Raw genomic sequence first — 14,157 nt, forward strand, 5'->3', positions numbered from 1 at the left:
GTGAATGAAACAAATTTTAAAGGAAATATAAATTATTTGTGGAAAGACATTCTTAAAAAGGAGGAGTGGTGGGCAGAGGTTGCATCAGAAAAATTTTCTAGTATAAAGTTCATTCCTAGTACGTGTGCTACCTAAACGGAGGCGAATGTGATTATAGTGCCTTCAGCTATTGCTGTATTTAATTCAAGGCCACTTACGAGCTCTTGAGTTTTACCTTTTGCTGCTGGAGAATAATAGTATGTTTGTTTAAAACAAAAAACCTAATTTTTGTATATCTAATATATCTTTAAAATATATACAAAACTCTGGGATAACTTGAGTGTTGTAAACATCTGTCTTTAAGAATTAATCTTGATTTTGAGAGCCCAAGTCAATGTAGCTGCTCTTTTGGGAAAGTGCTTTTTCTGCTATGAAGCAGTCATCTTTGGTAAACTTGATCTCAGTCCTGTGTTTTAGGAGGATGAGGGGGGTGTGACCCTTTCCTCACTCACTGTTTCTGCATTGTTGGGCCAAATTAATTTTTTTTTTCACAAGCAGCAAACAGCCCTGAGTAAGTTGTTACTCACTTTAGAGTCCCCCGCGCGTCTCATACTCCTTTCTCTCGACTGCTGTCAAAATAATTTACTTTCTACTCATGCCTTAACACCCTCGTACGTGTGTGCATACCTTAAGTATGGTACGTGACCAGAGGGAGGGCCTTCGGCACGATTCGGTTTGGGGACCTGGAAGAGGAGGTGTCCTGCCCCGAGAGGGCGGGGCCGGCCACGGGCGTCACTGGTGGCTCCGCCCCTCCCATCGGGATGCGGGCGCCAGTGGCGCCATCTTACTCGGCCGCGGGAGGGGTCACAGGTCAGTGCTGGAGCCTCGCCGCCGCCAGTGAAGGAAGACAAAGTGGGTGATCGTCCGACAGGCGGTGGCCTTCCTGTCCCGACGGGTACGAGCGACAGGGGATGAGCGTGTGAGGCAGAAGGGTGGGCGGTATGATGGCGGGCGGAGGAGCAGCGGGGGGCGGGGAGGGGGCTCAGAGGAGAATGGGGAGGGGTGGAACCTCGGGGGTACTGCGGCGTGAGAGGACTTCTGCGGCCTAAGGGGCAGCTTCCCTTAGGTCCCAAGCTTCAGTTTCCTCAAGCGGCTCCTTCTTACTGTGCCGGTACCCCTGTCTGAAAAGAAATTCTAAATTTCTTTGTATATTTTTCGTTTTGGAAAAAGTTGTAAGTTGGAAAATCTGTGATGTGTCATAGGACCGAACTGCCCAGGAGTTCAGTCAGTGTGAGGATGTGGGGTTTCTTAGAGCTGCCTGCCAGAAAGGGTACAGTAGTGAGCAAGAGTGATAGGCCAGAGTATGTATTGCAAGGTAAGTCAGTGGCTCTAGGACTGTCACCATGGTGTCTCCATCCTGGATTAAATATTTCCTCCTTCCTTTCTAGGTGGCTTTTACTCAGGCAGCCCAAGGTTCCCAAAGAGGAAAATGGATTCTGGAACTCGCCCAGTTGGTAGCAGCCCTGCAGGGCTCTCACGGGAATACAAACTAGTGATGCTGGGTGCCGGTGGTGTGGGGAAGAGTGGTAGGTGACATTTTCCATTTGACAAGTGAGGATGAAAAATACTTAAAATAAATGACCCCTCCCCAAACCAGATGGGATACTGGCTGTTGCGCAATGTTGATACTTAGAATTCTTTCTGTGGGTCACCTTCCTCAGGATTTTAACTTTCATTTCTTGCTTGAAGCCATGACCATGCAGTTCATCAGCCACCGATTCCCAGAAGATCATGACCCCACCATTGGTAAGTCAGATCATCACTTAGGTTTCCAAATGCACTCCATAAAATTATCTTGGTGAATGTCAATTTTTAAAAACAGTTTCTAACTGTTTATATTTTGAGTCCTTTTTTTGAATCTAATTCAGATTTATTTAGAATCTAGAGTCTCATAGCGGTTGGTAAACAACTGAATATTTCTTTTTTTCCACACTTTATATGTACAGAAGCCTCTTTAGTCTCTGTCTCGTATTGAACATTTATGGGACAACTTTCTTTGTTGTATTTTTTTATGGTTGGTATACCGTATTGCTAGATTAAAGGAAAAACTTAAGGGCCACTTAACGAAGCCTTTTCTTGCTGTCACTTCTCTGAGGATCTGACTTGAGACTGACTCTGTAACTATGAGTCAGCTGGTTTGAACTTCCACAAAAGGAAGCAGAAAAACAAGTAGAGCCAGCCTGCTGAACTCTTACAACCCAGACATGCAGAGCCTGAACTTCTTCCACTTGAAGTCCTTCATTTACTTCCTTATACTTGAAGTTCATTATATAGTAGTGTCTTCTTCCATGTCTTCTTTATTCCTTAACTCTTGTTGGCAAAATGATAGTAGAGTAAAAAAGTCATTTTGTTTGCTTTGCCTTTTTAGTCTTTTAATTGCTATTCTCTACAAAGACTAGGAGCATTCCTGTCATTCCTAAACAATAAGGAAGCCGATTTGATTTTAAGAGGTTATGTCCTAATAGAAAAATGGAGGCCGGCACAGTGGCTCATACCGCCAGCACGTTGGGAGGCCAAGTCAGGAGGATGGCTTGAGGCCAGGAGTTCAAGACCAGCCTGGGTGCAATATAGGAAGATCCTGTCTCTACAAAGAAATTAAAAAATTAGCTAGGCATGGTGGTATGCACCTGTAGTCCTGGCTACTTGGGAGGCTGAGGCAGGAGGATTGTTTGAGCCCAGGAGTTTGAGGTTGCAATGAGCTATGATGATGCCACTATACTCTAGCCCAGGCAACGAGTGAGACCATGCCTCCAAAAGAAAAAGAAAAGGAAAAATAGACAGAAATTATATGGACAACTAAAAATATATATATATAAAATTGGCCAGGCATAGTGGCACATGCCTGTAATCCCAGCTACTCGGGAGGCTGAGGCAGTAGGATCACTTGAGCTCAGGAGTTGGAGGTTGCTGTGAGCTAGGCTGACGCCATGGCACTCACTCTAGCCCGGGCAACAGAGTAAGACTCTGTCTCAAAAAAAAAAAAAGAAAGAAAAGGAAAATGGGGCTGGGAGTGGGGAAGGGCACAGAAAGTCTGCCATACTACTGTTATTTTCTGTATGTGACACTTTTTGCCATGATTCTAGGTCTCTAGGAAGGATTTCTGTTGGGTCAGGCCTCTGCTGCTCTGTTTTCCACAAAGCCAATGAGTGTTCTGTGGTAGCCCAACTTTGTTTTTTTTTTCAATCCTCCTACCTCAGCCTCCCGAGTAGCTGGGACTACAGGCATGCACCACCATGCCCGGCTAATTTTTTCTATGTATGTATTTTTTTAGTTGTACAGATAATTTGTTTCTATTTTTAGTAGACAGGGTCTTGCCCTTGCTTAGGCTGGTCTCGAACTTCTGACTTTGAGCGATTTTTTTTCTTTATATATATATATTTTTAGTTGTCCAGTTAATTTCTTTCTATCTTTAGTAGAGATGGGGTCTCACTCTTGCTCAGGCTGGTCTTAAACTCCTGACCTCGGCCTCCCAGAGTGAGTGCTAGGATTAGAGGCGTGAGCCACCACGCCTGGCCATCGCCCAACTTTGGATGATGATCATTTTATACAGTAGATGCTTCTGAAGACTGGGAAAAGTAGAAACAGTTCTTGTTTTTTTTCATGTACTATATAAAATTTGGAACATTGTTTAGGGATTCAAATTATGGTGGTGGGAGTTCTAGGAATAAAATCAGTTTAGGGCTTAGAATAATTTACTTGAGACCTCCAGAAACATCTTTTCCTTTCTTTAAAGTAAAACTAAAATAGCTGTCCCCTCTAAGAGTTACTTTTTTAATCAATCCTTTTTTTTTCCAATTATTTATTCTCCTGACAATATTATCTGATTCAGCAGTGAGTACTCATAAGTTCTCTTGAGTTCCTGTTATGTACCAAGCACAGCAGTAAGTGAGCAAAAAGATACACAGTGTCTGCTGCTATTGAGTTTATAATTTAGTGCATTTGTTTCCAAACTTTGGCTGTAAATTCTAAGAAAAATTTTTACATTGTTAACAGTATAAATATAAGTATGAAAGTATAAGTTATGTTGTATGCATGTATAAATTATACACAAAAGCACATATGTATGTGTAACTAAAATTCATGAAACTGTATTTACTACAATTTACATCTGGCACAGTCTGGTAGTTTTTATTTTCATTTAGGTTTCTGCTTGTTTATTTTAAGGCTTGGTCCCAACCACTTAAATTGATTTCACAACATGAATCCTAATGGATCATGACCTGTAGTTTGAGAAACATTGATTTAGTGGGCTCTTATCTTTGAGGAGGAGCCAGAAGCAAGAATTCAAGAACAAACGTTGAAAGGAAATATGTTGAGATATAAGCAGCAGTTTTTGAGGAATAGAAATATTGAGTGGGTTTTTTCTTTTTCTGTTATTTTCCAGGGTTACTCTAGTAATATACATAAAATAAATTTGCTTTCATAAAGAAGAAAATATGACAATATGGATTATTTAGAAAATAGTAAAGTAAATCATGGTTTTTCTTTTTTCTGTAGTATTACATTTTAATGGAACTATAGCATATGGTTAAGTACACAAGGCTTTTGGGTCAAGCAGCCCTGTTTTAGGTTTTCTTTGTGGGGTTTTTTGGTTTTTGTGTTTATTTTTTTTTTTTTGAGACAGGGTCTTGCTCTGTTGCCTGGGCTAGAGTGCAGTGGTGTTATCATAGCTCACTGCAACCTCAGACTCCTGGGCTCAACGATCCCCCTGCCGAGTTGCTGGTACTACGGGTGTCCCCATCACACCCGGCTAATTTTTCTATTATTAGTAGAGACGGGCTCTTGCTCTTGCTCAGTCTGGTTTTGAACTCCTGGCCTCAAGCGATCCTCCCGCCTCAGCCTCCCAAAGTGCTAGGATAATAGGTGTGAGCCACTGCCCCTGGCCCAGCCTTGGGTTTTAATCCTGGTTCTATCACTAATTAATTGCAATTTAGAGAAAACATTAATGTTTTAGAGTTTAATTTTCTTTCTCTGTACAATGGAGATAATATTGCCTACTTCATTGGATTATTGTGACTATTAAGTGAATTAATGTATTTAAATTATTAATACTTAGTATAATGCCTGGCAGGTAGTAACTGTTTAATAAATGGTAAAATTACTTTTTTGGCCTAATATTTTTTTAAAGAGACCTCTCAGAATCCTTTTTTAGCTCAGAATTGTAGATGAATTCTTCTAAACTTAAGCTATGAATAAACTACATCACCTATGTGAAAAAAACTGTAGTTCAAGACTCAGTTATGTGTCTAAAATGGATTTAGCATGCTTCCTGAGAAAATTTGAGTACTTAAACTTGGGTGGACTCTATTTCTCCAGAAGATGAGTTTTACAGTAGGTATTTCTTCCAGCATTTATGAGTTTATAGTACACTTTTCTTCTCTCCTGTAGAAGATGCTTATAAGATCCGGATCCGTATTGATGATGAGCCTGCCAATCTGGACATTTTGGATACAGCTGGACAGGTATTAAATCCCAGAATGTTATGAGTAACAGTTTTTTTACCTAGTATAGGGGAGGGGAAGGCTTATGCAGAGAAGATCACTAGTTTCTCTCTCTTAATTTTTCATGCACTCTGACTCAGGATAGCAGGTAATCGATATACCTCTTCTTTGATCTGAAATAAATAGCTAACGTGTGTAGTTCTAGGTTGCACCAATACATTAATAACTCTTGTAATCCCTCTAGGCAGAGTTTACAGCCATGCGGGACCAGTATATGAGGGCAGGAGAAGGGTTTATCATCTGTTATTCTATCACTGATCGTCGAAGTTTCCATGAAGTTCGTGAGTTTAAACAGCTTATTTATCGAGTTCGACGTACTGATGATACACCTGTGGTTCTTGTGGGAAACAAGTCTGACTTAAAAGAGCTAAGACAGGTGAGGATAGAGAAGAAAATGCCACCTGTAATCTTGTGGGATTAGTCATTGTTGTTTCTTGGTTTACAGATTGTTTTGTCTCAAAATAGAAAATCAAAATTACCTTCTCTTTAGCCTTGAAAATTTCTCTGTATCTACTAATTTGCTATTGGAAGTCATGTAATCCAGCCTCCCAAAGTTACAAAAATCACTGCTGTCTGCTTTGGCACCCCCACACTTGAGGAGCTCTCTTTCTGTTAAGGTAGCTCATTCACTTTTTGGGGAAGTTGTAATTGTTTTTCACTGTTACCACTATAAATTTTCTCATGTTTATGCTTTTAAAGGTCACCAAGGAAGAAGGATTGGCTTTGGCCCGAGAATTCAGCTGTCCCTTTTTTGAGACATCTGCTGCATACCGCTACTACATCGATGATGTTTTCCATGCCCTTGTCCGGGAGATACGTAGAAAAGAAAAGGAGGCAGTACTGGCCATAGAGAAAAAATCTAAGCCCAAAAACAGTGTATGGAAGAGGCTAAAATCACCATTCCGGAAGAAGAAAGATTCAGTAACTTGAAGGGAAGATGCGAAGTGTTTATCTGTGAACTGCACTGCTTAATCAAAGCAGTCCAGTAACCTGCAGTAGTGAGCATGGTGCTTGCTCTTTCTCCTGTTATGACCATTATTTTAAAAGTAACTGATAAGAGGGACATGCCTACTAGGAGTTTTTAATGATGTGGCATTTAAAATATTGTCTCAATTCTGACTTATTAACCTGGCGGAGCACTATCTTCTTTTAAATTGTCACATTTGAATTTGGTCTACCAATGTTTTGGGTTCTGTTGCTGATATTATTGTAAATTGTTTGTACCCAGGAGAATATTTATACCATGTGTATTTGACTAAGTTCACAAGGGGAATTTTTTGCACTCCACATTATCCTTCAGCTTCACTTTCCTGGGACTATCCCAGAGAAGGACCTCAGTCTTTATTCACTTGTGCTTCCTGGAGACAGAACAAAAATTGTGTAGGGAAATCAGGGCTAAAGAGCTCAGTGCTAAAGCTCAGCAGATAGCTGGGGGGCTGACTCCTATTGCAGATTATGGAGGGATGAGATTTGGGGAAATCGGGCCATATGTTTGCAGGGACTTGGCTAGAAAAAGGTAGGGTCAGAGCAGGGTTTCCAGTACAAGCTTGGCTTTTCTGAGAAGTGCCCATTGGACTCAGGTGCACTGGGATGAGCGAGAAGACTGAAGCAGATGATAATGCAATGAAGGTTTCTCCTAGGAAGTTATTTTACTCTTCCTTTCAGGGTTATGCCTTTTAAAAAAACCTTCAAAGGTAAACATTTTGGGAACCACTACTGTATTACTAAACTCCTGTTTAATCTAAATCCTTATGGGACAGCCATTGCCTTGTACAGGTTTATTTTTTCTCCACCGATGCGCATACCAATGTATTTACATTACTTGCTTCCTCGTGCTTTCCCTGACCTTCCCTGTGCTCTTTAGAAGAGCTATACCTGCTAAAATGTTTTTTAGGCCCTTCCTCAGACCAACTGCATTTTCCATACAGAAGAGACATCAGGAGTTTGAGTACAATTGTGTGTGTGCCTCATACGGTCAGTCACCAGACTCAGTGCTCTAAGAAAATCTGTGGTATTTCTGTTTACTGAGTCAATCTTGAAGCTTTAAAATTCACAGAGGTTGAGTTTCTTGTCTGAAGATTTCTTTACAAGGACTTTACTAAGGTCACCTCAGGGTTGTCTGAGCCTTGACAAAATTTAGCCTAAGAGATACCACTTTGCTCCCTGTGCATAGTTGGGGAACTGTAGTCCTAGGAGGAAACTGCTTTAAATATTGGTGGTGAGTTCTCTGTTTTAAGACGAGAGCTATTTTTTATCTGAACTCGTTATGTGTGGACAGTAAATGCAGAAGTGCTAAGAGCAGTGCATTTATGTGTTGGGTATTACGTGTCACTGAAGCAATGTTTGTGTCCACTTGAAACTCCAACATGACTTTGTCTAGCACCTCCTTAAAAGTGCTCAGCTCAACTTTTTTCCATTTTTAGTAGAAACAATAGGACAGGGTTATTGTGCTTTTCTTCATAAACTAATGGTAAATGTTCTAGATGTAAAGAAAAGTCACTGTTGGAACTTTTTTAGCTCTGGATAGTAGTCCCTTTTGAAACTCTTAGAAACATTTTTGCTACCAAATACAGTATGTTTTATGGTACTCAAGCCATCCAAAAGTGAAAGATCCAGAATTTGATTCTGTACAGGACAAAAATCTCACAGGAACTGTAGCACTTTGAAGCATGAAAATAGAAAAGAAATACAGTACAATTCGGTTATGACAATATTTCACCACATTTAAACTACTTTAGCACCTTTTAGTTTAATGCTTGAGCTTCTCATTACTCATGACCTGGGGAATTGTTATTCACATCAAGCAAGGAATTGACAGCTGTGTAATTATTCAAAATAGTCAAGGCAGTGGAGAACATTGCCAGAAAGAAAGATCTGTAAGACAAAAGGGAATTTGTATTGTATATAAGAAAACTAACAAATTCGTGTTTTTAAGACTATCACTGTCATGTATTAGATCCTTGAATAATTGGTCCATCAATTAGTATTGAGAATTCTATTCGTGGTGCTAGGTAGTTTTGAGAGGTATGATGTGTATAAATCATAGCTCTGTTCTTAGTGATCCTGTAGTGCAGGTAATTTATAAGCTCTAAATAATCAGCTTTATCCAATTTTAGGGCATTAAAATTAATTACTGCCTGGAACTTTGAAGAGAGAAAAATTCAGGGACAAGTTGAAAGGCACTGGAACTGTTCATGTCCATACCAGATCAGTAAATTATAATATTCAGATGTTACTGTCTAGAATTAGCTGTTTAGAATTGAGAGGGGACGTGTGTTTTAACATTGTGGTATATTAGTAAGAATTGGTCTACTGTGATGTTTGGGGAGGGGGCAGGGAGAGAAAAATTTTTCACTAAATGCACTTGTATATGAAGACAGTTTGTATGACATAATACAAATCTTTCAAAAAAACTTCTTGGGCTTTTCCTTTACTTATCTATGAGTGGGTAGAAATGTTTGGAATCATTGCAAAAGAGTCCTTTGAAGAAAATACCATGAGATTTTATATTCTTGAAAATATTGATTAAAAAAATTTGAGTATCCATTGTGTGTAGAACACCTTTGTGAAATGCTAAGCAGCATGCCATTTCACTCAGGTTTTCCTCTTGGTGAGGAGACAGGAAAAACACATGGAAAATGATAGCACATTTGCCACCTGATCAGGTGTATTTAAAATTGTTTTAAGTATGTATACTAAATGAGAGCATGTGAGAGAATAATTTTTTACGTGAAGGTCATTGCTTCTATCTCCACTACTCTAAGTGGGCACCAATGTTGGAAGAGAGGACCTAGTTTGGACATTAAAGGAATGGAATTTTATGTCATTATTTAACATTTTTTGAATGAGTAACTGTCAATGTTGTCCACTACTGAAATACAGGGGTCTTGGAGGAGTGACATTCCATTTTTTAATAAACCTCTGTTAGAACAGGTAATGGAATTAGAGTCAAGAGTATTTATGAACCTCTTTCATTCACTAAGCACTGTTTTCAGAGCTGTGAGGGATTCAAAGGAATATAAAATATGATCCCTGTTCAGAAACTTGAATAAAATGTGTGTATATGGGCAGTCCCCACATTACGGATGACCCGACTTACGGCATTCCGTACTGACCAACGGGCTCCCAAGGCTCCCCATAAGGAGAGTTTCTAATTAACTAAATTAATAATTGAAGAACTAGTTTCTTCCACATATGTAAACACACTCGCATGGTGTAAGCAGTTCACGGGCAGCATCTTTATGCTCTCAGCTAGTCTCATTGTTCGTATGATCACTTACAAGCATCACTTTTTTTTTTTTTTTTTTTTTTTTTTTGGCAGAGCTAGCTGAGGCTTTATTTTGGAAAAAGCAATTGAATTGGTTTTTAGTTGGAGGCATGGGTAAGAGGGAGTACCCTGGGCAGTAAACTCCTCCCAGGGCTGGGCTGAGGGCTGGGACTGAGCCTCGCGTGGGTCTCTTGTTTCCTGTGCTCCCTGGCACAGTTGCCTACCCCCACAGGTTCTGGGGCAGCCACTGGAGGGGGTAGGCTGGAGGGGCCTCAGTGGCCGTTCACTTGGGCAGGACATCAGAGGACTCGGACACCAGCTTCCCATCGCGGGTCTCGATCTTCTTCACAACCACAGTCTTGGAGGAGCCGGTGCGGCCGAAGGAGCCGGAGCCCCCACCAGAGCCAAAGGAGGGGAAGGAGCTCAGGCCATAGCTAAAGCCAGGGCTTGTGAGGCCCCCATAGGCCGAGCTCAGCCCACCTGAGTAGCCGCTGGTGGTCTTCGTGTGGATGCTCATGTTCTGCATCCCAGACTCCAGCCGGCTCTCCTCGCCCTCCAGCAGCTTGCGGTAGGTGGCGATCTCAATGTCCAGGGCCAGCTTGACGTTCATCAGCTCCTGGTACTCACGCAGCTGCCGCGCCATGTCCTGCTTGGCTCGAAGCAAGGCAGCCTCCAGCTCGTCCACCTTGGCCTTGGCATCCTCAACGGCCTGTTTCCCACGCTGCTCAGCATCCAAAATGGCAGCCTCCAGGGAAGCCCTCTGGCCTTTGAGACCTTCGATCTCAGCCTGGAGCCGGCTGATGTTCCGGTTCATGTCAGAGATCTCCGTCTTCGTGCGACGCAGGTCATCCCCATGCTTCCCAGCCAGAACCTCCAGCTCCTCGTACTTGGTCTGGTACATGCTCTCAGCCTCAGCCCGGCTGCGGTTGGCGTTCTCCTCGTACTGGGCGCGGACCTCAGCGATGATGCTGTCCATGTCCAGGGAGCGGCTGTTGTCCATGGAGAGGACCACGGATGTGTCCGAGATCTGGGACTGCAACTCACGGATCTCCTCTTCATGCAGCTGCCTGAGGAAGTTGAACAAGCATCACTTTCATCTTAACTTTTTTATTTGATTTTGTGCATCTGTTTACCCTTATGACCGTGCCTCCAAAGTGAAAGTCCACAGCAAGTCCGGATGAGCCTGCAGCGAAGAGAAAGGTGATTACGATGGGAATGAAAGTAGAAATAATTAAGTGTCCGTTTGGAGAAAGGCCAGACACCGTCATTCATTTGGAAAGCATTAGGCTTCAATCGCTCAACTTTCAGAAGAATTATAAAGGATAAGTGAGAATAATGGAACTTGTGAAAGGCAGTGTTCAGATGAAAGCATCAATTATTACTAAACAGCGTAGTGGATTAATTATTAAAATGGAAAGGTTATTGACTTGGTTAGAAGGTCAGTATAGGCCGGGCGCGGTGGCTCACGCCTGTAATCCTAGCACTCTGGGAGGCCGAGGCGGGTGGATCGCTCGAGGTCAGGAGTTTGAGACCAGCCTGAGCAAGAGCGAGACCCCGTCTCTACTAAAAATAGAAAGAAATTATATGGACAACTAAAAATCTATATAGAAAAAATTAGCTGGGCATAGTGGCGCATGCCTGTAGTCCCAGCTACTCGGGAGGCTGAGGCAGGAGGATCGCTTAAGCCGAGGAGTCTGAGGTTGCTGTGAGCTAAGCTGACGCCACGGCACTCACTCTAGCCGGGGCAACAAAGTGAGACTCTGTCTCAACAAAAAAAAAAAAAAAAAAAAAAAAAAAGAAGGTCAGTATAAGTGCAACATTCCTATTAGTCTAGCATTGATGCAACATTAAATGAGTGTTAACCTTTAATATTCTTTTTTAAAGTTTCTCCTATCTCCTATCTAAACTTCTTGTATGAGTTCGTTTTAATGTTCTGTTTGAATTAAAAGAACACATTAGTTTTTGTAACTTATAGTATAGGGGTATTTTATTATTATTACAGTGTTACATTGTATTATTAGTACCATGGATGAGCCATTATAGTATTGCTGTTGTTATTACTACCGAATACAGGCTGTTCATCAGAGATCTGAGTTACATACAAATTACACTTAAAGATGTTCTCAGGAATGTATCTCATCCATAACCCAAGGACAGCCTGTATAAAGCAACCAGAGATCAGTCTTAGAGTAGTAGGTTATATGCTTCAAACTGGTAATGTTCTAGTAATTCAGATAAGGCAGGAGTTTGGCCTGTGACAGATGAGAGGAGCCTGACTCTTTAAGAGCTAATGGAAGAGGAGGCAAATTGAGGAGAGGTTGAATTTAACCTGAGTGGAATAATGAAAAGAAGATGAAACAGGTGTTATAATTTCTGAAGTTTCTTCTTGTTCCTAGTTTTTATTGCTTTTTGTCAGAAAATTTTTTTTCTTGTGTAAGTTTAGTAAACTTTTTTTTAAAGAGACAGGGTCTTGCTGTGTTGCCCAGGCAGGTCTCAGACACTTGGACTCAAGAGATCTTCCATCTTAGCCTCCTGAGTAGCTGGGACTACCATACCAGGATAAGTTTAGTAAACTCCTGATAAATAATTGGTAGTGTTACGTCTTTGTTACACCTTTTCCAGACTCAATATTTTTTCTTTTGAGATGGGGTCTTGCTATGTTGCCCAGGCTGGGATTATAGGTGCACCCCTCTGCACCTGGCTCCAAACTCAATCTTGGGAAGAATGAGATGTATAGAAATTTGAAATCTTACTTTTTAAAGGAGTACTTGTTAACTTTCAAGCATTTAACTTTAAAAAAAATGGTTCAGTACTGAAAATGTTGAATTTGCAGTAATCCTAGATTTGCTCAGCTTCAAATTAATATTTATTTTCAAATTATTCTTCCCACATTTTATTCCTTAACTGGAACGAAAACTTAGGTGGTATAACCATAAAGGGAAGTATTCATAGTTGGAATTCTTGTTCTCTGATTAAAGAGATTATCACCCTGTCTTCAAAATATCTCTAAATGCTCTCATTGCACAAATTAATTTTGTCTTTCTCCCCACTAAGAATTGCTATGAAATAATTAGGCATAGCATGAAATTAGAATAAATAAAGAAATAACAACTGTGTCTGTATTTTTTAATAATTGCAGAAAAGGCATATAAATTTTATTAACATGTACACAGAGAGAATCACAGAGTGATTATCCTGTATCTGTATTTTGCGCAGAAGTTTGAAAAAGGTTTTTTTCCCAGTGGAAATTGAAAAATGGACCTGTCGTTATTCTTCCTTGGTTGACTCTGTTTCACTGGTGTGCTATTCACCTAAAGAGAGAGACATTACATTGACAAAAGAATACATTGAGGCCGGGCACAGTGGCTCACGCCTGTAATCCTAGCACTCTGGGAGTCCGAGGCGGGTGGATCACTCGAGGTCAGGAGTTCGAGACCAGCCTGAGCAAGAGCGAGACCCCATCTCTACTAAAAATAGAAAGAAATTATCTGGCCAACTAAAATATATATAGAAAAAAAAAAAAATTAGCCGGGCATGGTGGTGCATACCTGTAGTCCCAGCTACTCAGGAGGCTGAGGCAGTAGGATCGCTTAAGCCCAGGAGTCTGAGGTTGCTGTGAGCTAGGCTGACGCCACGGCACTCACTCTAGCCCAGGCAACAAAGCAAGACTCTGTCTCAACCAAAAAAAAAAAAAAAAAGGAAAGAAAGAAATTAGCTGGACATCTAAAAATATATGTAGGAAAAATTAGCCGGGCATGGTGGCGTGTGCCTATAGTCCCAGCTACTCGGGAGGCTGAGGCAGGAGGATCGCTTGAGCCCAGGAGTTTGAGGTTGCTGTGAGCTAGGCTGACGCCACGGCACTCCCTCTAGCCCGGGCAACAAAGTGAGACTCTGTCTCAAAAAAAAAAAAAAAAAAAAAATACATTGAAAGGTCTAGGGTTAAGTTAGTAGGTGGAATTAAATCATGAAGATTTCCCAAAATTGTAGTTAGAATAGAAGAATTGTGACTTGGAACAACAGAAAAGTTAAGAATCACATATGTAGGACAATTCCAACATGGAGTTTGAGAGTGGCAAAGTCAAAGCTTTATTGTGTTGTACATGGAACGGACATCAAGAAGCAACTTGGGGTTAGTTAAACAGTAAGAGCTGGGATAGAGCGAGCAAAAGACCAGTAGGGGAGGGTTCGTTGGGTGGAAAGCCTTGAAAGTTGGTCTGAAATGTGCACGGTTCCCAAATACCTGCTTATGCTGGATCAGAAGTAGCTACAATGCCATTTTGTTTTTTCTTATTTTCTCAGCTCAGCCTCTGGAAATTATTTTGAGTTGATAGATCTCTGATAGGACTCAGA

At 41.1% G+C, this 14,157-nt stretch overlaps 1 protein-coding gene and 1 pseudogene across 1 annotated transcript; one reads left to right on the forward strand and one right to left on the reverse strand.

Moving 5' to 3' along the window:
• Positions 1 to 827: 827 nt before the first annotated feature.
• On the forward strand, positions 828 to 8,566 carry RIT1 (Ras like without CAAX 1). The gene is made up of 6 exons (XM_069478605.1): positions 828 to 934; positions 1,428 to 1,565; positions 1,729 to 1,785; positions 5,428 to 5,501; positions 5,725 to 5,916; positions 6,240 to 8,566. The coding sequence occupies exons 2-6, from the start codon at positions 1,469 to 1,471 to the stop codon at positions 6,468 to 6,470; spliced, it is 651 nt and encodes a 216-aa protein (XP_069334706.1). The 5' UTR covers positions 828 to 934; positions 1,428 to 1,468; the 3' UTR covers positions 6,471 to 8,566.
• A 1,294-nt stretch (positions 8,567 to 9,860) lies between these two features.
• LOC138390354 (keratin, type II cytoskeletal 8 pseudogene) lies at positions 9,861 to 10,888 on the reverse strand (annotated as a pseudogene).
• Positions 10,889 to 14,157: the final 3,269 nt, after the last annotated feature.

This window comes from Eulemur rufifrons, chromosome 8 (assembly GCF_041146395.1).
Source record: "Eulemur rufifrons isolate Redbay chromosome 8, OSU_ERuf_1, whole genome shotgun sequence".
NCBI classification, from domain to species: domain Eukaryota; kingdom Metazoa; phylum Chordata; class Mammalia; order Primates; family Lemuridae; genus Eulemur; species Eulemur rufifrons.